At 42.0% G+C, this 26703-nt stretch overlaps 1 protein-coding gene across 1 annotated transcript in view; it reads left to right on the top strand.

Moving 5' to 3' along the window:
* The first annotated feature begins 5849 nt into the window (after nucleotides 1-5849).
* DOCK2 (dedicator of cytokinesis 2) overlaps nucleotides 5850-26703 on the top strand; it is a 414832-nt gene continuing 393978 nt past the window's right edge. Inside the window, exons 1-2 of the mRNA XM_043596180.1 lie at nucleotides 5850-5965; nucleotides 25798-25881. Of these exons, the coding sequence (XP_043452115.1) occupies nucleotides 5923-5965; nucleotides 25798-25881 (127 nt within the window). The 5' untranslated portion in view covers nucleotides 5850-5922. The remainder of the gene's footprint in view (nucleotides 5966-25797; nucleotides 25882-26703) is intronic.

The following is a 26703-nucleotide window of genomic DNA, read 5'->3' as shown; positions in this document are numbered from 1 at the left end:
AGAAAAGTTAAGTAATTTGCTTCAAACTACAGAGTTAGGTGAGTGATAGAGTTGGGATTCTGGCATATCAGTTGGAGTAGTGTCTGGTCACTTTACCTGTTACATAGGATAGAAACCATCAAAAGAGGGACAGGTCCGGGATGTGGCTATGATGATGAGCTTGGTTTTGGAAAAGGAGATGTAAAAGTGGGGTGAGGAGAGGAAGTCCAGGAAGAAGTTGGACACATGGATCTGGACCTCAGGAGGGTCTTGGCCAGAGAAGTCCTTGTTCATATCTCAGTCTGTGAAATTATAGTCATGAATAGTGCACCACCTAATAACCAGGTTTGTGGCTTTGATAAATAGCCAGAGTGTGTTTAATAAAATTATGTGATCAATATAATTGTAAATTCTTTAAGTGGTTTTAGTCAGATTTTTACATTTGACCATCAGTCTCACTTGCCAAAATTTTCCATGATGCCATATAATCAGTAACTATAATAAAAAGCCTATATTTCAGAAATACAAAAGCCATATCCTAATCAGTATGATGTTTAAAGATTTCTGTATTAAAAAAACACTCCTTTAAGAAGTTAATTAATCTTTGGTCAAGATAACTTCCCCCAAAAAAAGATAACTTCCCAAATGTCATCTCTCTGGACTACAAGCAATTTTTCAACTCTTTCAATATGTTAACATTATAAGAAAGAAAGAAAGAAAGAAAGAAAGAAAGAAAGAAAGAAAGAAAGAAAGAAAGAAAGAAAGAAAAAGAAAAGAAAGAAAGAAAGAAAGAAAGAAAGAAAGAAAGAAAGAGAGAGAGAGAGAAAGAGAAAGAAAGAAAAGAAAGAAAGACCCCTACTTTAGGTTGTGTCACAAGCTTTAGTCCTCCTCAGATCTCAACCTTATTTACCTTCTGACATTAGCACCTACTCTTATCCCCCTACCAAGTACTTTATCATACTGCTGATGTGGACTTGTCTGTGTATATATCAGAAACCTAAGGTGAAAAAATAGGTGTCTTTTAAAACACCTGGATATGGGTTTATGAAGATGATAGAATTGTGTATGGCAAGAGGTGACTAACTATGGTTCATTGGCGAAATTCTGGCTCACCAGCTGTTTTTATATGGAGCATGAACTAAGAATAGTTTTTATATTTTTAAATAGTTGCAAAGAAATAAGAAGAATATTTCATGATGTGAAAATTATATGAAATGCAAATTTCATTGTCCATAAGAATAAAGTTTTATTGGAACACAGTCTTGTCCATTCATTTACATAACATCAATAGGAGCTTTCATGTTATGATGGCAAAGGTGAGAACATGTGACAAAGATTTATGGTGCTCTCATTACTTTGCAGTAGTGTTCAGCAACCTACAAATCTCAGGTATGTGGTTATAACTCCACAGTGTTTCAAGTGCCATGTGTATTTCGAGCAATATTTTATTTTATTTTATTTTATTTTATTTTATTTTATTTTATTTTATTTTAATGACCAGTACAATAGCCATCATTTCAGAAGGAGAAGGGAAGAGTAGTGGCATCCAAATGTCATGGTGTTAAGACACGGTGGAGTGTGAGTTATTTTGTTATTGAATTAGACAGGAAAGCAGTGTGTTTACTATGCAGTGACACAACTGTGCTAAAAGAATACAGTTATAACAGAGTAAGTATTCATCACAACACTCAACCACAAGAAAGCAATGGCCAGAAAAATTGGAAAATTTAAAACAGAATGTAATCATACCATAATTTCTTCATGAAAATAAAACATGAAAATGAACAACTGATGTGCATTTCTAAGTGGTTCATTTATTATCACACCAGTAAAGACACATCTTACATTTGAAAATGAAGTAGTTTAAGATCATTAGCCTTCTGATAATAGTGGTTGCCTGAAAAGCTGAGGACATTGGGAGCAACATCAATAATCAATTTAAAAACAAGGCAAATGATTTCTAGTGATTTTCTTTGTCTCTCGATAAGTTAAAAGCTGCTGCCAATACAGCTCAGGTGTTATTTGATGAGTTCATGCTGAGTTTGAAGTGAATGATGAATTAGCTTCTATGAATAGTCCATGTAGAAAAACTATATGCAAAAATATTTTCAAAGAAAATGAGGAAACACTAATTCAGTACAAACTGAAGTGGAATCTGCTAGGATGTGTTACACAACTCTTGGTGGTGAAAATATGTGTGGAGCACAGAATGGCTTTTTGGATGAATTTACAATTTACATAGCCTATGCTAATTTATTACAATAGTCATCAGAAGGTACTTTGTAGAAAGTATTTGAATCTATCATGTGTTATTGAACCAGTTGTGTCAAAGGTGAATTTCATTAGCTTTTCTGGACTTAACCATTATCTGTTTTGTGAACTTTTGTCAAAAACAGAAGCTGAATATCCTGACCTGCCTTACCAACTCATACTGCTGATCACTTAACAGTTATAAGTCCCCTGTGACTTTGAGCTCAGGGTCGAGATTGACATTTTTCTTAAAGAGAACAGTCTTCAATCACTACTATTGAACACTGGATGGCTTTGGAAATTAGCCGTTTCTTCAGATGTCATAATGATTCTTTTTAAAAACATTTTTTTTAATGCTTATTTATTTTTGAGACAGAGACAGAGCATGAGCAGGGGAGGAGCAGAGAGAGAGGGAGACACAGAATCTGAAGCAGGCTCCAGGCTCCAAGCTGTCAGCACAGAGCCCGATATGGGGCTCGAACTCACAAACCACTAGATCATGACCTTAGCCAAAGTCGGATTCCACCAACTGAGCCACCCAGGTGCCCCTGATGTCATAATGATTCTTAATGGATTCCACTAAAATTTAAAACAAAACAACGATTATATACAGAGTAGTAAAGTCATTTTAATGAAATCACAAGTAATGTCAAGCTGCTTTAAAAACTTCCTATGCTATCAAAACTTAAAACAAAAAGTGAGATTTCCATTACTACACAAATTTTCAGTGAACATATTTTCCCAGCTCAAACTATAGTTCTAACAATGGTTTTCAGACCTCAATACAAGTACAAAAGAAACTTTTAAATTTCAAAATCCATTTATCTGAGCAATCAAGGAGCTTCCATATAACCTTCAACTGGAAGTGATTAATCTGCAATATAATGACATGCTAAAAGGAAAATTTAATAAAATTCTATAGATGCCTTCCAAGCAGTGAAAATGTTTAATAAAATCTTATGCTCATGGATTGATAATCAGTATTTGTCAGTACCTTCCTTTGAGAGTTTTAACCAACTGTGAGATGAAGCCAACTACAAAGTTTAGAGGGCACTCACTCCACACAAGATTACCCTCACTTTCAACACCAGTTGCAAGTTTGGGGTATTTCCCAAACCACCTTCGGGGTCAATAATTCATTAGAAGGACTCACAGAACTTACCAAAAGCTATTATGCTCACTTATCATTTGTTACTGGGAAAGGATACAGATTTCATAGTCTAGGGAAGAAGTACATAGAGTAGAATTAGGGCTCTATCACGTAGGCATGATTGATTGATTGCCCACAATAGTTGATCAACCTGCAGGTCAACTGATACCATGTGGCCCATATCACATTTTGTCTTTTTGGCATGGTCAGCCCCTTCCCTAAATCACATTTTTAGACTGTTCAGTGTGATCGAAGTTTCCCAAGCAAACCATGACATTCCAAGGGCCTAAGATCACCTCCTAGTAGCTGAGGACAAATATCAGACCTCTTACTGGGTAAGATTAATGCTTCACTACATACCACCTGTGGGAAAAGACATTTTCAAAGATGAAACCTGTAAAATTTTATTACAGATCAGCATTAACATGAATATTTGCAATCTGTTTTGATTAAAGGGAATGCTAATTTTTAACTCCAATGAAGTAAAATGTGATCTTCCCCCATAATTTATTTTTCTCATTATTAGGCCTACTCACAAAAGAATATACTCAATTATTAATATAAAATTTAGAATTTTATCAATAAAAAATGTGGAAATTTGTTTTCCCTCTTGTTATATAAGTACTTACATAATATCCTCGATTTTGCCTATTGGCCTGCAAAGACTGAAATATTTACTATCTGATCCTTTTACAGAAAAAGTCCACCAACCTCTGATGTACAGTCTGATTTGTAATACTGCTGAGATGATTAGTTTTATGAGTTAACTTGGTGAGACTACAGACCTTATTATTCAATCAAGCACCAATCTAGGTGTTGCTGTGGAAGCCTTTTGTAGATGTAATTAACATCTACAATCAGTTGACTTTAAGTGAAGGAGACTATCCTCAATAGTCTGAGAAGGCCTGGTCCAATCAGTTGAGAGGCCTTAAATGAGCTTTCCTTGAAAAAGAAGAAATTTCATCTGTGGACAGCAGCTCCTGCCTGAAAATTTTTAGCCTGCACTTCCTGATGGCCTGCCCTATGGATTTGAGATGTGCCAAACCAGCCCCACATTCACATAAGGCAATTTCTTTATATTTACATTACATTACATTTCTTTATATTTATATACTTATCCTACTGGTTCTGTTTCTCTGGTGGAATCCTGACTGATTCAACTGCTCACTACAAAACATACCACCTAAACTGTGCTGCTAGAAAACCAAAAGGGAAATTATTTTATTTTATTTTTAATGTTTATTTATTTTTGAGAGAGAGAGCACAAGCAGGGGAGGGGCAGAGAAAGACACACACACAGAACTCGAAGCAGGCTCCAGGATCTGAGCTGTCAGCACAGAGCCTAATGTGGGGCTCGAACTCATAAGCGGTGAGAATATGATCTGAGCTGCAGTCAGATGCTTGACCGACTGAGCCACCCAGGTGCCTGAAAAAGGAAATAAAATGAAATTAATATTTTGCCATAGCTGCCTGTCAGCTGTGATATTATTGCCTAATCTAATTGACTTTTTAAGGCAGAAAGAGTAGTGAGAGTTATGAATAAAGTAAATTTGGGAAGACTTTAATTCAGTCTTATTACTGTGGGTCAAAGCGACTTTTTTTTTAAATAAAAAAACTTTTAAAAAATGTTTATTTTTGAGAGAAACACAGAGTGCAAGTGGGGGAGGGGCAGAGAGCGACGGAGGCCCAGAATCTGAAGCAGGCTCCAGGCTGTCAGCACAGAGACCATTGCGGGGCTTGAACTCAGGGACCCACAAGATCATGACCTGAGCTGAAGTCAGAGGCCTAACGGACTGAGGCATTCAGGCTCCCTTATTTCTTTGTTTCTTGATAGAATCTGTTCCCAGAGCAAAAATGAGATTTTTCCAAGAAATGTCTTTATTAGCTTACCTCTAGGACTCTTTTCCTGGGGGGCCTGTTGCTGGCTTTCAGAGCACCCTTACCTTCTGGCATTGTTGGTAAATCCCAAGCTTGTGTACTTTCACAGGAGAGTATTCTGGGCTTTTATCAGATTTTCATATGAGTCCGTGGCACCAACAGGATAAAAACCACAAACGACCTCCTCTGTAGGTATATATTTACCATAATGTGTCATCTGCTGTGTACATTATCTCCTCTAATCCACACAACAATCCTATAAAGTAGGCATATCCCATCTTGTGCTGATAAGCAAAAGAGTGTGGATTTGAATTCACATCACATACCAAAGCTTCTGCTCCGGAGCCAGGGGAGGGAGTTCGGTTCAATCACTAGGCTCAGTTGTCTAGGAACTTCCTGCCCTTGTGGTGGTGGCCTGGGGGGCCCCAAGTACCTGCTTGGCTTCTGCCCACTTGCCTAGCGAAGAGCAGGTTGGAGCGGACCTCCTGGCCTCCTAATGCGCCCCAGCCCAATGGGAGGGAGGAGGAGCGGGCGCCCCGGGGAGAGGAGGGCGGGCCCTGAGAGGGAGTTTGAAAAGAGGAAGGAAGTGGGGCCCGGCGGAGCGCCTAGCCTGGCTGCTTCCCCACAGAACGACGCGAGGCGCCCGCAGCCCCCCTGGCCCAGCCATGGCCCCCTGGCGCAAAACTGACAAGGAGCGGCACGGCGTGGGTAGGTGCGGGCACGGGGTCCCCAGCTGGGGGAAGGGCAGTTGGCCAGAGAACCGCACGTAGAAAGATGCTGCGGGAGGCGGCGGCATGGGCGCGGGCCGGGAGCTCTGACCTAAGGTCTGAGGGCACAGTGGCTTCCTCAGCCTGCTGCGGGGGCCAGCTGGGTGAGGAAGAGGAGGCAGAGGGAGAGGAAGGAGGGCACCCCGCCTTATGGGCTTCGCCTAGCCCGTGCCCTTTCCCGCCCGGCGCGCAGCCCTCTCTCTGCCTCTCCCCAGTGCTGGTGCATCCCTTAGAAGCAGTCCAGCCCAGTGCCTGTCAACCTGGCTCTGTGTGCCAGACTCCCAGTGTTTCAATGAGTGGACTCCATTGCCCCATGTAGAGAGCGGGCCTCATAAAGGAGCGCCCGTTCTCTCCCCTGGCCCGGCCTTGCCTGGCCCAGTGACACCCATCTGTCTGCTTCTCCTGCCTGTTCCTTTTGGGTCAGATGACCCCTGATTTGGTAGAAGGTCCAGAGGGCTATACTAGCTTGTGGGGTGGTATTGGAGGGCGGAGTCCTTCACTCAGCCCTGGAGAGCCTATGGGGAGAAAGGCTTCTCTGCCAGGTTATCTGGGGATATCCAAGAAGCCAGCCTCATCAGCTTCAGCCATCTAAGCTCCCAGAAGCCTCTGCCTCAAGCTCAGGGGCGGAAGTGGTAGCTGGGGGAAGGGAGGCTTCAGGTACTGGGACTCATTCTACTAAGTGGCACCCGTGGTGCAACCTCCATAGACTCACTGTGGTTTTCAAACTCAAGTGTGAATTTGAAAACCGCTGTATGGCAGACACCACCCTCAGAGATGAGGATTGAATAGGTCAGAGGTTGGAGGATCCAGGGGTGGGCGGGGCGCTATTACTAAGGGTAGTCCCAAGGCCACTGTTGGAGAAATACTGCCCTGGAGAGTTCAACATTTATCTGTTCACTTAATGGGCTCTAGGCACCATGGAGTGTTTTAAGACGAATGGTCCCCATCCAGACAACAAATAATAATCTATACCCTTGAGGGGCTCAGTTTCTTCATCTGTAAAATGGGAAGTTTGAGCTAAACCCCAAAAGGACCATGTTTAACCTCAAAGCTTCTCTAACTTTGGCCCCTCTAGCTGGGGGTATTAGGCTGAAATTTTTCTCAAGTTAAGATGGGGACTGTTAAATAGGGCAGACCATTGTAGGTGGAGAGGCCAATGTAGTGTAGGAGATGAAAGCTAGACCCGGAGGGGATATCTGGGAAAGAAGAGAGGTTTGCCTTTCACCTGAAGGAATGATTATGCTCAGAGTAAGCTGGAGCCACATTTTGGAAGGCTATAAATGCCAGGCTAAGAAGTTGAGACTCTTTCTACTTTGGCAGTGGGGAACCAAAGAGGGCTTCTGAGCAGGGAAGAGGCATGAGCAGATTCATGCTGCAGCCAGTGTAGAGGAAGTTTGGGTGGACAGAAGGGCGAAGGTGCCTGAGCAGCAGACAAGAGACAGTATTGGTGGTCTAGGGTAAGCAGGGCAGTTAATGGGGGAGATTGAGTGATATAGAAGAGTCCCAGCCTCCATCCCAAGGGCTGCAGTACATTCCTGCTGTGAAGGCCCTGTGCTATGGTGTGAAGATCATGGGCTCTGGTGCTAGACTGCTTGTTCTTGGATTCCAGCTTCTGACACTTCCCAACCCTATGACTCAGACAAGTTACTTACTCTCTCCAGGCCTCAGTTTCCTTGTCTGTATGATGGGGATAATAATAGTACCTGCTTCCCAGGGTTATTGTAGGATTAAACGAATTCATCCACATAAAGTCCCTAGAATGACAATTGTACAAAGCAATCCTCACTAAATGTTATCAATTATTATTCTTAGACTTTGTCCTCTGCATGGAGGTTTAGTTGAGGACATGACATCACAGGATGGGATAGAGTTACAGGAGTGGGGTTCCCACACTCTCTAGAAGAGGAAAATCCCACCTATGTGCTCAGAGATTGGGAACTCTGTTAGGCCCTAAGCTCAGAGGCTTCTTGATCTGATAGTATAGCTGACATTTTTCATGCCTACTTGTGAAAATTCTATTTCATTGGGGGGCCAGAAGGTCTATGACCCTCTAGGGAGCCAGAGAGCACTTGGTAGGTGCCTGCTCATCAAAAGAATCTCTTTTCTCTGCCAGTGAATGCTGGACTAAGGAAGGTAACCTCCAGCCCTCTTTCTTAGGCCCTGGGTAGATGGAAGGAAAAGGCAAAGTTTAGGTTATGATGAAATGGGGGACTGGAGTCATGGAACAGAAAGAACAGAAACCTACAGTAAGGAGTCTGGATTCTAGTTCCAACACCATCACTATATGCAGACAGATCTATGCTCTCATTTTCTCATTGTAAGTTAAGGAATTAATATTTTTTGATTTCAAGGTGTTTTATGAAGAGCATTTGAGATAATGAGTATGGGGGCTTTGAAGAAGAAAAGAGAAACATATAAAGGATTAGGGGATTCTTGAAATATCTCCAGAGTCCCAGCCAGGCCTAAAACACAAGGAGAATCTGAGCTTTGCTTTCCTATTTGGTTTCCTTGTCAGTGCTGGTAACATTAGCCAGTCTTTTTCTGCCTTAATTCTCAAGGATTGCTGGTGTCTATTTGTCTCAGGGCTGGCTTTACATGAGGCTCCTTCATCATCAGAACTACTGGCTTCTTGCTCATCTTATTGTCTGGTAGGCAGCCAGTTGACCCTTCATATAGATCTATAGTCAGATTATTTTTCCTTCCTTGGGAAAGGAAGGAAACATGTGATCATTAGGATTCCAGAGAGTTCCAGAGGCGGGATAGGTGTTTCCAAGGACAAAACAGTGTGACTCTGAAGTAAGAAAAGGCACAGACTCTGTCCTTGGAGGAGATATATGTAACGTTAGAAGCTGTGGCTGTGAAGTCAGAACTGATTTCAAATATGGGCCTGTTTCCTCATCAATAGAGTGGGGGTAATGATGAATAATGTCAGTCTTGGGGGATTGTTGTGAGGATTGGATGGGGTAATGCAGGAAAAGCATTAGTAATGTGGTTGGCTCAATGAAAGTTTCCTACTAAGGTCAAGGGGGTTACCTAATGGCTCTGGAGCCAAGAGAAACACAGAGTAATGCCAGATTCAGGACAGTTATGCCTTCCAAGAGTATAATATTTTGTGGTTTATAAGACCTATTCTTGCGCAATATCTTTGGCTCCAGAACATTTATGTGAGGCATTATCTTCATGTTATACATCAAGAAATCAAGGCCCAGAGTTCATATAGTTTGGAAGCACTTGGGCGTGGCCTTAAATTCAATTGACTTTACAGGCCCTTTGCACCACACTAGGATGGAATCTGGGAAGGGGAATGTCATAGAAAAAGGCAAGATGTTGGAATGTATGTGGCATTTGGATCAAACAATAAATATTCTGCTTTGGTTTTAGTAGATGTTTATAATGGGAAACAAAACAAAACAAAACACTTTGGAGAGGTAGGTTGCAGCCAGATTGTGAAGGGCTTTGAACACCAACCTTGTAAGTTTGGACTTCGTTCTGTATACAATGGAAGTTTTGAGCAGGCATGCCACCCGTAAGAATTTAATATAATTAATTGTGAGAAGGGCGGGGATTGGATGTAGGAATACAAGAACAGAAGTAAGTGACCTTTTACCTATTAATTGCCTGATTAGTTAACCCTGCAAGAGTCTACTTATAATAACATTTCCTTTTCACCTTTACTGTGTTAATCCTCTCTGCCTGAGTCTCAGTGATGAGAGCTTCCTCCTTGAAGGAGAGAAGGGAGAGCAGAAAAGGGAGAGGAGGAAAGAGTATAACAGTATCAGTTAAGAATAAGTGTGACTGGTGATAGAATGCCTCTAAACAGTGGCTTACCCAAACTAGAAGTTTATTTCTCCCTCAAATAGAAAGCCCAGAAATGGTCCATGAAGAGGGGGTCATGGTCTACTATGCTGCTTCCTCAGCATGAGGCTGCTGCCTCCTGAACTGAGCTGGTTGCTCAAGCTCCAGTTGTCAAGTCCCCCTTCCAGCCAAAAAGAAGGATGAAGGGAAGCAGAAGGACATGACCTTTCTCTTTAAGGACACCTACCTGAGGGCCCACTTAACACTTCCTCTTGTTTCCTATTAGCTAAAGCCTAATCATGTGACTGAGGAGGGAAGCTAGGAAATGTAGTCTGTAATGCAGGCAGCCATGCACCCCGCTGAAAATTAGGAGTGCCATTTCTAAGGAAGAAGGGGAAGAAGGATTTGGGGGATGATATGTCAGTTTGTTTAAGGCAGCCATAAGAAAGTACCACAGACTGGGTGGCTTAAAAAATAGAAATTTGTTTCCTCACAGTTCTGGAGGCTGGAAGGCCAAGGCCAAGGTGCCAGTAGATTGGTTTCTCCTGAGGCATTGGCTTGCAGACACCTGCCGTCTCATGGCTTTGTCCTCACGCAGTCATCTCTGTGCACGCTCACCCCTAGTGTCTCTTCCCCTTAGAAGGATGCCAGTTATATGGGATTAGGACTTCACACTAACAGCCTCATTTTTAATTTAATCATGTACTTAAAGAACTGATCCCCAAATATGGTTACATTCTGAGGTCCTGGGGATTAAGGCTTCAACAAACAAATTTGTGGGACTAGGCATGGATAACAGTTGAGTCCATAAAGGATGACCCATTGTCTGTGGTATGACATTTAGGGACAGGTCAGACTTTTCAGACAGAGAGTGAGGGGGGGAATTGGTGCGGGGGGCTTCAGTGATGCCTAGAAACCTCTTCTATATGCAGGCTGTCTCTGGTTATGGTTGAGTACTTGCTGGCAGTGTTGGGGAGCATTGGTAGTGCTTTCTAAGGGCTGTTTGGGAGGATCTGTTCTATGCCCCTCCCTAGCTTCTAGTGGTTTGCTGGCAATCTTTGGTGCTCCTTGCCTTGTAGAGGCATCATCCTGATCTCTACTTCCATCTCCGTACAGTATTCTCCCTGTGTATGTGTCTTTCTCCAAATTTTCCTTTTAATAAGGACACCACTCCTTATTGGGTTAGGGCCCACCCTAATGACCTCATTTTCACTTGATTACCTTTGTAAAGACTCTATCCAAATAAGATCACACATTGATGTACTGGGGCGTAGGACTCTAACACATCTTTTGTTTGTGGGAGGGGCACAATGCAAACCATACTAGGCTCTGCAAAAGTAGGTAAAGGGTCTTTTTCCATGTCTTGATTGGGGAATATGGATGAATCTGAGACCACCCCCACATACAGGAATGCCTGTGATGCTGTTGCAGTGCAGGACCCTAGACAGAGCTGCTCCATGCCAAAATGGACAGATTTGGAGTGGGCAGTGGGTACTTGAATCTCGTGCAGCACAGCCTCTTATTAAAGGAACAAAATCCATTCAGACTGGTTCAATTAAAAGTTGTGCAGTATCTATGTGTATGTGAGGAGGGGGTAGGTATATTTTAAGGATCAGGGGAAATAAAAAAGAAATCCAGGAAACATGAGAGGCAGGTGTCTAGAAGGGTCTGAACTGAGACCACCCTGGAAACCTCTGTCCCCCTTCTTGTGGCAACCCAGCTTCTCTTAACACATCAGCACTCTTCTCTTCTCTCTCCTCACCAACTCCTTCTAATTCCATCACTCATTCATAACTTTGATATTCTGATAACATCATAATAGTGGCCCCAACATGCCACCCACCCCAACTCTGCATGACTTTGCAATTCAAGTGTCTACTGAATCTTTTATCCATATTTATTTGTTCAAAGGTCTGAGAGAGGAGATGTGAATAGATGGACTCACATTTGCCAAGGTAATAATCAAGGAGGAGGGATAGAGAGCATTTTTCACTCATTAACTTGTTCAGTCATTTACTCATTCATTCTTCATTATTTCTTAAATATTTATTGGGGATTTCTTATGTGCCAGGCCCTATGCTAGACAAGGAAATTACTAGAATTAGACCAATATGGTTCCTACAGTGTTGGAGCTTATAGTCTAGTGGGAGAGACAAAAAAAAAAAAAAAAAAAGGACTTTGTGGAAAAATCAATAAACATATAATTACATTATATGTGCCAGTGTAAGAAAAGAGTTTGTTCTGTGAATAAGAATATTGGAGAGAAGGGTCTGAGAAGGCCTCTGAGGAGCAATGGAGGAAAGAATTCCAAAGGAAACACTTGGAGGGATCTTAGTACATGTATCTTTGCTATGGAGGCCAACTATATCTTGGACTGGTCCCTAGAAATTAGTCTGGTGCAACAACAACAACAACAACAACAACAACAACAAAAACATGTATTGGAAATCTGATTCCATCCTAGCATCAATTCTTAGGTGCCTGGCTTTCCACTGTCTAAAGCATCAGCAATTTGGGATTGTTCAGAAGTGCCTGCTCTTTGAGTCCACTAAAGAGATGGTCCTAATCCCTAGGCTTGTGAGAGCTTCATCAGTTAGTGGCTATCTTGTTCCCAATCATAATGTTTGTATTTGAATGAACCTTAACAGACTGTGTTTACTAAGCTCTGCTTCTTCCTGAGATCAACATCCTTATATTGCTGTTGTATGTTGAGGCAGGCAATGTAGTCACCATAATATTATAATTTCTGGATCTTTGGACTTTTGTTTGCTTGCTTGTTTTTTAAAGCTTACAGGTCTTTAATAGTCAATTACACATGGGTGCCACAGTCTGTGTTCTGTAGCAAATGTTCTGCAAATGGGAAATGATAATGCTCATCACCATCCAAATCCGGAGGAATCTGGGTAGAGACACTACAAAGGTTCTCTTTAATAGGCACTTTCTCCCATATTCCTACTTCATTTAATTGATGTGAGTTAAAACACAGTAAGGCTGAGTTTGTAAGCCTCTTAAGTCTTACTTGGTTTTTAGTTCTCTTTGGAGAAAGTCATCTCCTGTGACCTCAATAGGACACTGTCAGCTTCTGCACTAGTTTAAAGCTACAGTCATAGCAGCTGGGGTTGGAAGGGGATATGACTTCATTTCTCACTTTTCCAGACCCCTCTATAGACATTACTCCAGGGCACTTAGAGTTTTCCTGACAACACATGATCCCTTGAATCCAAGCCTAAACTAAGATGGTAGAAGGAGACAGGTAGACACTGTGACTTGCATAGATGCAAGATCCAACACAGATTCTGAATAGAACAGATGTTGAGCAGTCGTTTGTTGGACTGGATTGAGTGGTGGCAATGCCAGGGCTGAGACACCATGATCAGCATGTTGGGTTTTGGCAGAGGGGCATACATAGTGCCAGCTGAACCTAGAGGATTTGCCAAGGAAGTGGGAATTTGCTGCTTGCCTCACTAGTTGTGTCAGTAGAGAGTTGTCTCAGGAAAGAATGTTCTGGGTAGAATCAACAGTCAATGCAAAGGTTGTGAAGAGGGTACCTCTTTGATGTGTGGGAGGTCCCTGTGGCTGGAGGAGAATAAGCAAGAGGCAGAAGAGTAGGAAATTAATTCTCTGACAGGAGGTTGTATTGAGTAGTGCCTGGCACATGTTGCAATGACTTCAGCTTTTACTCTAAATGGAAGGAGGTGGGACACTGTAGGGGTTTCAGTAGAATTGCAGAATGTTCTGAGTTGTTTGAAAAGGATTATTCTAGATGCTTTATGATGGAGAGAGGGGAATTAAATGAGGAATCAGGAAGGCCAGTCCAGCAACTACTACAATAACCCAGGCAAGAGATGGTGGTGGCCCACACCAGGGAGGCAGCAGTGGAGGAGGTGAGATTCGCTTAGATTCTGGATGTGTGTGTTGTAGGTGGAGAAAATGGGATTTTCCTCATAGATTGGAATTAGGTATGAGAGAAAGAGAGGAATCAGGAGTGACTCCAAGGTTTTTGGTATGAGCAGCAGGGAGAATGGAATTGCATACGAGACTTCCTTACTTAAACTGTTGATCTGAGTTATCCACAGTGTCATAAATACTAACATTGCTCACCTTTTTTCAACATGGTACATTTACAGAGCACTTGTGCTACCACATTTAACCACCCTGTGAGCTGGGTACTTTTATCATCCTTTCACAGATAAGGAAATGGAGGAGCAGAGACCTTCAGGGTCTCACTGAAATGCAAACTCTTTCAGGCAGTTTCCTTACACTTCATTCCTGGAGGAGCCTCTTCTGTTTTACTGAAGTACTCAGGTTTCACCTTTTAGTTATGTAACAAACTACATGTCACTTCGCCCGCTGGATAGCATATTGTCTGAGGGCAGAGCTCTGTTTTGGGGTCAACTTTGAGTCCATCCAGCTATAAGGCACTAGCAAAAACATGCTACATAAGAGAAAGTAATTGTTATTGTAACATGGGACCCCTTAGGAATCCAGTGGACGCTATAAACTTCCTTCTTGCAAATCTGTACGTGTGCCGTTTTGCATTACAATTTCATCATGGCCCGTCCATGAAAGTGAGTTAAGTAAGAGCCCGGTAAAAGTACTCAGTAACTGTTTAGTAAACCAATACAATAGACACAGCTAAGGCATTCTGCCCAAGGTATAAATTTTTGGTTTTGGGAGCTGTGAAGGACAAGAAGCTGTTTTTATTGGGGAGCTGTTTTTATTGCCTATTCATATCAATTAAATTCAGTAAGCCTGTGTTAAGTGATGGTCCTAAATTGGGTATTATGCTAAGTGATGGTCCTGAGCTGGTTTTGATAAAATCACAGTCTCTGCCCTCAGGAAACTTACAATTCAGTAGTAATTTCTCTTTCTTCTTTTTTGTTCAAGGCAACAAACAACACCATTATTAGTACTACTGTCTCCATTTCACAGGTTGGGCACGGGTGCACCTTTTGCTTCATGCTACCATAGCTCTTCCATCACCTTCATCATATTTCATTGCAGGTTCATGTTGAATTATTTGGCTCTTCCCTAGAATGTAAACTCCATGATAGCAAGACAATGATTCTTGCTCTTCTCTGGCACAGAGCAGGTGCTCAATTAGTAATTGTTAATTGGATGGATGGGTGGGTGGATGGATGAGCAGGTGGGTAGATAAGTGGGTAGATGAATGAGTGGTAGGGGTGGGGAGGTGATGGGTTATGGGTGGCTTTTCACTATCTGGTGGTCTCATAAGATTCAGATGGACTGAGTTGCCCCGTCTTGCCTTCACCTCCTCAACCCTAACCCTTTCCTGTCAGGAGGCTGGGTTCTATGAGAGCAGTACAGCAATGAATGGAGTATTCTTGAACTCTTCCTCAAACATATGGACCCCTGTAGTTGGCCACTGTCCCCAAACTCAAATAGAGTCACCCTGGGATTTTATTCACATGGTCCAGCTGTCCCTCACTGGGACTATGTCCACATCACACCAAGCCTCCCCCCCTTCCTCCCTGCCCTTACCACCTTTATTCTCCACCCACCTCCTCAGGGGCTCTCACTCCATTTCTCCCCCTCGCCCTCCCTCTGTGCCTCCCTCTCCTTCCAGTCTCACTTCCTTCATGGGGCCTCTCTTGATCTCTCTCCTCTGAGACTCTACAGCTGCTGTGGTCCACAGCTTAGTGTTTTATTTTTAAGAGTTTCTTGTTTTTTCTGGGTTAATTTTGTCTCTTCAATTAGATTTTACAAAAGCTCCAGGACAGCAGGAACTATCCCCTCTCATCTCACTTTTTTAACTTGCAGGATCCTGCAGAGTGTCAGACACTCCCTTCCCTGGAAGTGAGGGGCTGAAGAAATCAGCCCTTGGTTTCATCATAAAGCCATTCTTCCAACTCTAGTGTGTGAGTGTGTTAATACAGGAGAGAGTGTGTGTGAGTGTGTGTGTGCACCTACAGCAGCCCTGGAAAGGAGAGTGAGTCCCATCATGATGTTTTAGGGTAGTGCTTAACAACTTTGACACTATTGACATTGGGACCAGATTCTTCTTTGTTATGGGGCTGTTCTGTGCACTGTAGGATGTTTAGCAGCATCCCTGACCTCTATCAGCTAGATGCTGAAGCTCCTTCACTTCATCCTCTTACCCCTCCAGACTGTGACAACTGAAAATGTCTCCAGACATTGACAAATGTTCCATTGGGGGCAAAACTGTCCCTAGTTGAGAATCACTGTCCTTAGTTAGAGAACTCATGGCAATCCCACCTTTCTCTTGTTAGCTGAGCATGTCCCTTTGGCTTACTAAAAATGGAGTACAGGGGCTCTGGGTGGCTCAGTCGGTTAAGCGTCCGACTTCGGCTCAGGTCATGATCTTGCAGTTTATGAGTTCGAGCTCCACATCAGGCTCTGTGCTGACATCTTGGAGTCCGGAAGCTGCTTTGCATTCTGTGTCTCCCTCTCTCTTTGCCCCTCCCCTGCTCATGCTCTGTCTCTCTTTGTCTCTCAAAAATAAATAAATGTTAAAAAAAATTTTTTTAAATGGAGTACAGTGATAGGCACTTTGGCTTCTTCCTGGCTGTGTCATCCTGGACTATTCACTTGATCTTACACTACCTCAGTCTTCTCATCTGTAAAATGGAGATGACAATGATTGTACCCAAGAATTATGGTGAGGATTAAGTAGGTGACTATGGATAAAGCCCTTGGAATAGTGTTTAGTGCACAGAAAAGCTCAGTGGAGGTTGTAATTCCTCTGTCTTCTCCTGGTCAGTAGAGGAATACTTCCTCCTTCGTTACCTCTGGCTGTGATTCTCAAACCTTATTCAATACCATCACTGGATGTGAGCTCTGGCCTTGCTGCTGGAAGCTTCTGCTGGGTCATGGCAGTTGCCCTCCCTGATGCAACATCAGGATGTTGCCTTGGTGCTGAGCCTGTCAACACCTTGCCCAGAGACTTCAGGCAAAATGCTTGTGCATTTACAATGAGTGTGTTTCACGTGAATTCAAAGTGGGCCTGCCAGTAGGTGAGTACTCCCCTAGGTTAGAGACCCTTCAAAGTCCAGCTCAGGGACTAGAGAAGTGAACTCAAGGCAATTGTATTATTTTTCTCCATTATTGTTTTTGCTCCTCTTATGTATCTACTTTTCCAAACTCTATTATTAATACTTGGTATTTGCTGAAGCTTTTACTTTCAAACATGTCAGCAAAGAGCAGGGCCCCAGGTGAGGTATAAGTCCACCCTAAAGATCACAGAGCACTTGGCTGCAATCAAATTGGCAGCTAAGCTGAATCAGCATCTCCTGAAGTAATCTTAAGAAATTCATGAAAGAGTTTAACCAGAAGAAGGGGCATACCTGCCCTTCATGTTCGCATCCCTTCAGTTCAACAAGTATTTATTAAAGCTCTGTAAATATTGATTGAATTCTACTGTGGGAACAACACTGGGAATTCAGTGGTCAAAAGGCAGACTCAATCTTCACCCTCACCAAGGCTGGAGAAAAGAGGAAATGAACAAGTCTAGTGTATACTGTGTGTGTATATATATACATATATGTAAATATATACCTACACACACACACACACACACACACACACACACACACACTAAATTGTAACATCAGAAATAGGCTGGTAAGGGAAGCAAGAACTTTGGACTCTGATCTGGGCTTGAATCCACTTTTTACCACTTTCTAGCTGTGTGGTCATGGGCAAGTTCCTTAATCTCTGAGCTTCTCACATGTTATATGAATATAATAGCTTGGAGGATTACTGTGAAGATTAAATGCAGTGATACTAGTAGAATGCCAGGGATTTTATCTGTCTTATCTGTCACTATAACCCCAGGACTCAGAACAGTACCTAGTCCACAGTAGGTGCTCAGATGAATATCTTTGCAAAAATCATATATGCTTGGTAGATAACATATGCCCAATAAGTGTTTACCTTTTTTTGGTGGGCAAGCAGTGTGTGCAGTGGTTAGAAAGCAGACTTCTGGATCAGTCAATTGACCTATCTAAGTTATGAGGTGGATAAGTTGTTCACCCTCTTTGTGTCTCAGTTTCCTCATCTATAAATCCAAGAGAAACATGTACTTACCTCCTAACATTGCACAAACTACAGCGACCCCACCCTAGTTGTTTCTGTGCACTGCATGCTATAACAATGGTGTTTACTTTTTATTTCTCTCAATTTGGGTTCCTGATGAACTGTGTATCTCAATATGTTTAAGTGGAATTGGTGGCTAATCAATGGGTTCTATTTCTAGGGTTGTTGAAAGTCTCACCTGTCTCAAAGTAGCTGTTTCCACTGGCTTGCCAGCCCACATTTCCAGTATTCGAGTCCTCATTGGGTTTAATGAGCCCAGATGACCTTGGTACTTTAAACATCCCTTTGATCCTCAGCTATAAGTATTTTGGTTTGAGCCGGCTTGTCAGTAACCAACTGCTGCCTTGGTTCTTGGGTATAGTACTTTGATGGAGGAAGAAGTCAAATCCTCCATGCAGATGTGTCCATATTCTCCAGTGTCTGGAGACCTTATATGAAAGGGGAAGCTAGAATGGGTGTCTCTGGGGATCCTGCCACCCACCACTTTTCCATCTTCCTTGGGTGGACATGGCTAGGGTGGGGCAGGCTATGATTTTAGTGGCTTTACTTATTTTTTGTCCTATATCTTGCTCATGTTTTTCTGCCCCTTTCATCCCTCATTCAAAAGTTGACAGTGGTTAGGCCTACAGGGAATAGGGGAAAAGGTGATCTGTTTCTACACTGGTCAGAAATAACTCAAATGAGGATCATAGATAAGCAATCAAACTTTAGCAAACAGTAGCATTCTTGTTCAAAGTTTCCTGTTAGTCATTTAGAAAATTTAACAGAATAGGGTATTGGTATGCAAAGCCACTTCCTTGTCAGTAATGTCTGATTTTCCCCAAATGGAGCCTTGAGAATAGAGGCCCTTATGCAAACGCAGAAATACATTTTTAAATTAAACAGCAACATCAGTTACTTTCATTTTCATACAATGTGAGTCTTTGGAATGAATACAGACCTTCATGTTGAATACCATGTTTCAAGATCTGTCCAAAACATTTTCTTAAATTGATCAGTTGGAACCTTCTAATCTGATGAAGCTGGGCAGAGGGTAAGGAAGGGATTCCTAAGGAAAGATGGAGAGGAAATAGGGAACAAAACACAGTCTCACCCCACCCTCCTAATGTCTGACCGACAGACCTTATTTGCTAGTTCCCCAGAGGCCAACTTATTTTGTGGATGGGATTCTTCTGTTAGAAATCTCAGTTGCCTCCATGGCCCTGCCCAGGTCTGTGACAGACATGTTCTCAGCCGAATTTCTGGGGTTGGAGGGAGCAAGGAGTGGGAGGGTCTGAGTTAGAGCACCAGCAAGCTGGAGCAGGTCCAAATGTCAGCAGCCTGTGTGGGGACAGGGTTTGAAATCAGACCAAGTGTAAAGGCAACAGAGAAACATGCTATGTTTATGCAGGAGAAGAGATTCCTGAGTCCCCTGAGGGCCTTCTCAAGGTCTGGTTTTGAACAAAGGATTAATTTTATTCAGTGTTGACCAACAGTGTCATTTGTTGCAAACTGCAGGGAGACAGATTTAAGGTGACCTAAAGAAGAGCTCTGAAGGAGTTCTTCTGAAAAGATTGTTTTAGGAGGTTTTATAATGCTAATAAAGAGAAAAATGATGACCATTTATTGAGGACTTACTATGGCCAGACACCAGTAAATGCTTTGTGTTTTAATGTCAGCTGAGCTTCCTAAGAACCCCGCAAATTAGGGACTATCATCTCCTCCATTCTACGATTGGGGAAAATGAGACTCAGGGGTGTGAAGCTGCTCCAGCAGCCTTCCACTGGCCCTTACAGTGACTTTGGGTGGATTACAAAAATAATACCCCTCCCCTGCCCAGATCACAGGTTGCACACTAACCTCCAATGGGTCACCCCTTGCAGGGCAAAACCTGTATAATCACATGCTGTGGCTCTGGGTTTGAGGCCAGAGCCAATAAAGGGCAAAACGAGGCCCAGGAGCCACATCTGCGTGACTCCAGATAGACTCTTGACTCCCAAGTTTTATCGTCTCTCAGGATCGAGATTTTCCATTACTATGAATACCTACAAACACTAGTTGGTCCCATGGTGAAAGGGCTGATTTGTATAGGTGTTTGGACTAAATAGCCTCTAAGTTTCTTCCTTTTCCCCGTAGAGAATGTGGCAAGACTGAAGCGTGAAGCAGGGTCTGGTGAACACCTGAGTACCTGCCATCTAGGGTCTGTGGGGAGGAAACAGGTGCAGAGAATGAATAAGGCACAGGGCTGGGTTAGAGTCCTGGCTCTTACTACCAACAGGGTAAGGGGAGATTATGGGTGAGCCACTCAAACCCTCTGTACCTCATTTTCCTCTCTGTAAAATGAGGATAGTAGCTACCTCGTGTAGTAGTTATGAAGACAACACAAAAGGACAATTGAGAATATGCTTCTCTGGGACACAGTGAAACAATATTATAAATGCTTCTTTTTTATGTTTGAGGAGGAATCTGATCTCATTTCTTCTCCAAGGCTCCTTCACTGATATGATTACTGCTTTCACTCCATCCATAAGTTTTGTGAGGTTGTGTTTTCATTTTCATTTGTCTCAAAATATTTTCTAATTTTCCTTGTGAGTTCTTCTTTGATACCTTGTTGCTTAAGAGTATATTGTTTAGGGACACCTGGGTAGCTCAGTTGGTTGTACAACCAACTCTTGATTTTGGTTCGGGTCATGATCTCACAGTCCTGAGACTGAGCCCTGAGTTGGGCTCTGCACTGAGCGAGGAGTCTGCTTGAGATTCTCTCTCCCTCTCCCTCTTCCCCTCTCCTGCTAGTGTGCATACATGTGCGCTCTTTCTCTCTCTCTCTCTCTCTCTCTCTCAAAAAAGAGTATATTGTTTGATTTGCACATAGTTGTAAATTTTCCAGTTTTATTTCTCTTATTCATTTCTAGCTTCATTCCTCTGTCATTGGAAAAGATACTTTGTATAATTTCAGTGTTTGTAATGTATTGAGATGTGTTTTGTGGCCTAACTTATGGGCTATTCTAGAAAATGTTCCATATGCATTTGAGAAGAAAGTGCATTTTGCTGTTGCAGGATGGAGTATTTTGTATATGTCCTTTAGGTCTGGTTATTTACAGTATGGCTCACATATTCTATTTTCTTACTGACTTTATGCTTACATGTTCTGTACATTACTGATAGTGGGACATTGAAGTCTCTGGCTATTATTAGCCTCTGCCTAGTTCTCCTTTTAATTTTGTCAGTGTTTGCTTCATACATTTTGGTGCTGTTATTAGGGACATCTGTTTATAATCGCTATATCTTCTTGGTGTGTTGACCCTTTTGCCAATATATAATACTCTTCTTTGTCTCTTGAAACACTTTTGACTTAAAGTCTGTTTTGTCTGGTATTACCATACCCACTACAGTGTTTTTTGTTACTATGTGCAAGGAACATTTTTTCCCCACTCTTTTACTTTGAACCTAACTTGTATTTTTGGATATAAAGTGAGTCTCTTGTAGATAACATACAGCTGGATCATGGTGGGGTGTGTGTGTGTGTGTGTGTCTGTGTGTGTGTGTGTGTGTGTGTCTGTGTGTGTGTTTGGTTATTGTTTTATAATCTTTCTACCAATCTCTGCCTTTTGCCAAGACAGTTTTATTCATTTACATTTAATGTAAATACTCATAAGGAAAGTTTTACTTCCAACATTTTGCTATTTGTTTTCTATGTATCTTACATGTTTTTTTGTTCTTCAATTCATTACTACCTTCTTTTGTGTTTAATTGATTTTTTCTAGTTTACTGATTTGATTCCTTTCTCATTTACTTTTCTATGTGTTTTTTGCTTATTTTCTTAGAGGTTAACCTGGGGTTCACAATTAACATCTCACCATAATAAGAATATATTTTGAGTTAATACCAATTTAGCTTCAATAGTAGACAAAACCTCTGCTTCTGTACAAATCTTTCTCTCCCCTTTTGTTGTTATTGTCACACATTACATTTTTATACATTGTGTATATGTGTGTATTATAGATTTTATAATTATTATTTTATGTATTTGTCTTTCCAGTTGTCTATTAGTGATGGACCTCTGTTTCTGTTTATCTCTTAACTTCTTCTTTATATTTGAAGAATAATTTTTTGAGAGATAGAATTCTTGGTTGATTTTTTTTTTTCTTTTAGCACTTTAAATATGATATCCCACTGCCTTCTAGCCTCTGTGGTTTCTGAAGAGAAATCACTTATTAATTTTATTTAGGAGTCTTTGTACATGATGATTTGCTTCTCTCTTGATGTTTTTAAAATTCTCTGGGTTTTGTTTTTGTTTTTGTTTTTGTTTTTTTTGGTTTTTGACAGTTTGACCATTATGTCTCAGTGTGGATATCTGTGTTTATTTTGCTCAGATAGCACTGACCTTTTTGGGTCTGTAGATTTATGTCTTCCATCAAATGAAAGTTTCTGGCCATTATTTTTTCAAATATGCTTTCTACTCCTTTATCTCTCTTTCCTCTAATTATGGAATCTCCCATTGTATGAAGTTTGTGTGCTTGATAGTATCCCACAGGTCACTTAGGCACTGTTCATTTTTCTTTATTCTCTTTTCTTTCTACTTCTCAGGCTGGCTGATCTCAACTGACCTACTTTCAAGGTTATTGATTCTTTCTTCTGACTGCTCAAGTCTGCAATTGAGCCTCTCTAACATTTCTTATTGTATTTTTTAGCTACAGAATTTCTATTTTATTAGTTTGTCATTTCTGTCTATTTAATAATATTCTCTATATTATGCGGCATTATTCTTTTGGTTTTACTTAGTTATTTGCCCATAGTTTTCTTTAGCTAGTTGAGCATAAAGACAATTGATTTAAAGTCTTTTTCTTATAAATCCAATGTATATCGTTTGTGAGGAATTTCTATTAATTTCTTTTTTTTCTTCTGTGAATAGGCCATACTTTCTTGTTTGTTTGTTTGTTTGTTTTTTTACATGCCTCATAATTTTGTGTTGAAAATTGAATATCTTGAACATTATAATGTGCTAGCTCAGATGTCAGATTCTCTTCCTTGTCAGGGCTTGTTGTAGCTGCTTAATATAGGATATAATGGTTTGTTTGTTTAATGACTTTTCTAAAGTACTTTTGTGAAGACTGTATTATTTGTTGCAATATGGTCACTCAAATCTCCAAATGCCTGAAGTTGAAAGAAAAAAAAATCTGCTGTTTGCAGCTTGACTCTGTATGTGTGTATTGGGGCATACTTTTAACACTTAACCAGGCTACTTGCAGCTCTGCCTTAGCCTGCCTGCATTTCCTGACAGCATGGTGCTTGAAGGTCAGTCAGAGTTGAGAGTTTATGGCCTTCTCCATCCTTTATTAGCATGTCCAACCATGTGCATAGCCTTCCAGATCCCCTGGTATATGTGGGTATTGTTCATTCCATATTTATCCATATTGTAGTAACTGTAACTAATTTATTCCTTTCTGTGGCTAAATAATATTCCATTGTATGGATAGACTATCTTTTGTTTATACACATGCCAGTGGGTGGAAGACAGAAGAGTGTTAGTTAAGCAGGGGAGTGATATAATCCCATTGCACTGACTATTGCTCTGGCTAATGTGTGGCGATTGGATGGAGGGGGGCAGAGTAAATGTGGAAAGGCCCATGAAAAGGCCATTGTTCTGTCTCTCTAATCCCAGTGGTCTCCAAACCAAACAGAAGCTCATTGCTGATGAATTGTGTGACCAAACAGGGCAGATAATAGATTGAGCTAAATGAGAGGAATCCTGAGTCCTCCTGGTAGTCTTACCATTGACTTAATTTACTTCTACTCCTCTCATTCCTCCAAAGCATAAATAATAAACAATAATAAAGGACAAGCTCATAGCTCTAATCCTTTGGGGAGCCCACACACAGGTCGAAACAGACAACTATAGTTTCTTAGAACAAGGTCCTCTCTGCTCCGTCTGGCTCTAGAAACCCACACAAAGGACACAGAATACCATTTTCAAGACCACCACCGAGGTGGGGAGTAAGGGTAAGTTAAAATGTCAGAAAGCTTTACCAGGTTTCAGTTGCCTTTTTCTTGATTAAGCATTTTCTTGGTGTAAACTTTTGACTATTTTCTAGGGTTCTGATACAGTTGATTCTGACAGCTTTTGTCAGATTTCTCATTACTTCTTTGGAGGGACAAGCACGTGGAGTTCCTTACTCTGCCATTTTTGCTGAAGTCACCTGAAGAAGTAGTTTTTGAATACATTTTGTTTTGTTGACATATGAGGAAACTGAGGACCAGTGGGAGAGGGAGTAAATTGAGTTGCAACAGTTGCTACCCCATGGATGAATCTTGAGGACACTGCTGAGTGAAAGAAGCCAGTCACAAAAGACCATGTATTATATGATTCTATTTGTATGCAGTGCCCAGAATAAACATATCTGTAGAGACAGAAAGTAGATTAGTAGCCACTTGGGGCTGGGGTAACTTTCCGAGGTGATGAGATTGTTCTAGAATTAATCACGGTGATGCCTGCACAACTCTGTGAATAAATTGTTGAGTTATATACCTCATATGGGCAAATTGTACCCCAATAAATCTATTCCTAAATAAATAAATGAAATCCCTCCAGCTTCTCATTCTCTTGGAGTAAAGCTTAAACTCATCACAACACTGTGCGGGACCTGGTCCCTACTTCTTCAGCCTCATCTTGTATCACCTTTTCCTCTCGTATCTTACTCCATCCACAGAGGTTTCTTTTGATGTTGTCTGAATATGCCAAGTGCCTTCCTTCCTCAGGACCTTTGCACATGCTGTTCCCTCTTCCTGAAATGCCCCTCCCTTAGTGTCCCCACAGCTGAACAGCTCAATTACTTTGTGTATCAGCTCAGAGAGGCCTTTCCTAAATACCCCAACAAAATGTGATGTGCCCTATAACTCTATACCAGGCTCTATTGTTTCTCTTTCACATGTATCATCTTTTGTAAACTTGTATTTATTTCTGTGTTCACCAATAGAGTGAGATCAGTGCCTAGCATGTGCCTGGCACATCATAGCCACTTACTGAATATTTGCTGCATGAATGAATGATGACAACATTCTAGGATCATACTGTTCAGCCTCCTGAGAGACTTTCTTTAAATCAAACCACATGCATTGTGTCTTATTCTGTTCTTGAAGACCTACTAAGCTGGTGGTTCCATTTTTAGCCTTTGGAAAGTAGGCTGCAACCCTAACATGGATTAACAATGTGGCCTGGTCTTCACTTAGCAAGTGACGCTGAGCACGGCTTACGCACTGCAATGATATGGCATGAGGTCGTGTTCCAAGGGGTTAACGGAGGTTCTGACAGCACAGAGGGGACTCTGGCTACTTCACAGCCAACTACTGCCCCCAGGCACTGATAATGGAAATTGGGAGACAGCACATCCTTGGATGTCAGGCTATTGTCACCAGGAGGGAGTAATTGGGGAGCAGCAAGTACCTCATCATGGTGGTTGAGAATATGGAAGTTAGATACTGATTTTCCTGTCAGTTCCTGGCCTGATGATTTTCACCAGATTATTTAACTTTTCAGCACCTTTGTTTTCCATCTGCAAAATGGGATCACAGTTTATACCTCACAGGGTTGCTGTGAGAAGGGAATGAGAAGATGTGCAGAGCACATGCCTGGTGCACTGTGAGAGGTCAACCTATGGTAGATGATATGAACAGCGTTCTTGTCATGCAGACTGGAGTGCAGAACCTGTGCTGGGAGAGGTCAGGTTTGGTCAATGAGTGAGGGCCTTTAGCAGCCAGGCTGGGGCTGCATTCAGTCCTGTGGTAGGCAGTGGGTTCTGCATTAGTCTTGTTAGCCCATGTAGTCTGCATGGTGTTGGGTAAACTCAAGGCAGGGAAAACAGGGAGGAGCAGTGATTATCAGTATCCAGAAGTCTGACCAGGCTGCCCCTCTCTTCTGTTTCACAGCCATATACAACTTCCAAGGGAGTGGAGCCCTCCAGCTCTCCCTGCAGATTGGTGATGTGGTGCGAATACAGGAGACCTGCGGAGGTGAGTCACTGGCTCAAGTGATCCAGGGACGCCAGGACCCCTAGCTGATGGTGTTGGGACGCCTGCAGCATATACCCAGCACCTCCAGCCCTCTCTTGGAACCTGGAGCTGTGTGTAGTCTGTTATGAATTTTGATAATATTAGTAATTTGAATGTACTGAAAATAATGCTTTGTTATTTTAGCAATTTATGCTTAGTAGCAAAGGCCTGACTGTGTGGTTTGATGTTTGTTGTGCTGTCCATTTGCCATAGCCATGAGGCTCTTAGGGCCTATGACACCCACCTTCTTTCTTAGTATCAATACTAATAAGGCTATAAAGGGAAATCAGCACTATTAGGGGTTTGAAGGCTTAGGAAATTATACCCTTGATTCCAGGAGAACTGATATGCACAACTGTGTGGTATAGGCACTGTGCCTGGTCGAGGGAGCAGTGCTCACACCCTGCACTGAGCTGGGGGCCCTGTCTTGGGCAAAGTGGCATCTCTTTCTTCCCACAGAGGTGCCATTCTCTTGTGAAGCCAAGCGTGTATTGGGCTGTGTTTACCCATGGTGGTGCTGGTGGTCGTAGGGGTACTCTTTAAAACTTGCACAAAAGCTAATGGCCTTGGACCCATGAGTTAGGCCATTATGAATCAATATATCACCTATGTCACTGATAAAATTGATATTGGGAGTGTGGCTTGGGTGTAATACTAAAGAAACTTGCCAATGTGTCGGCCACTCTGAGCCAGACTCTCCCGGTCGTCACTGGCAGAGCAAGACCTCCACAGTTCTCCCCTTCCCTGGGCCTGCCACTAATCCGACTGTGTGGAGAGCATATG

This window comes from Prionailurus bengalensis, chromosome A1 (genome assembly GCF_016509475.1).
Source record: "Prionailurus bengalensis isolate Pbe53 chromosome A1, Fcat_Pben_1.1_paternal_pri, whole genome shotgun sequence".
NCBI classification, from domain to species: domain Eukaryota; kingdom Metazoa; phylum Chordata; class Mammalia; order Carnivora; family Felidae; genus Prionailurus; species Prionailurus bengalensis.
The sequence above is the reverse complement of the archived record's forward strand: the minus strand, read 5'-3'. Positions and strand labels throughout refer to the sequence as shown.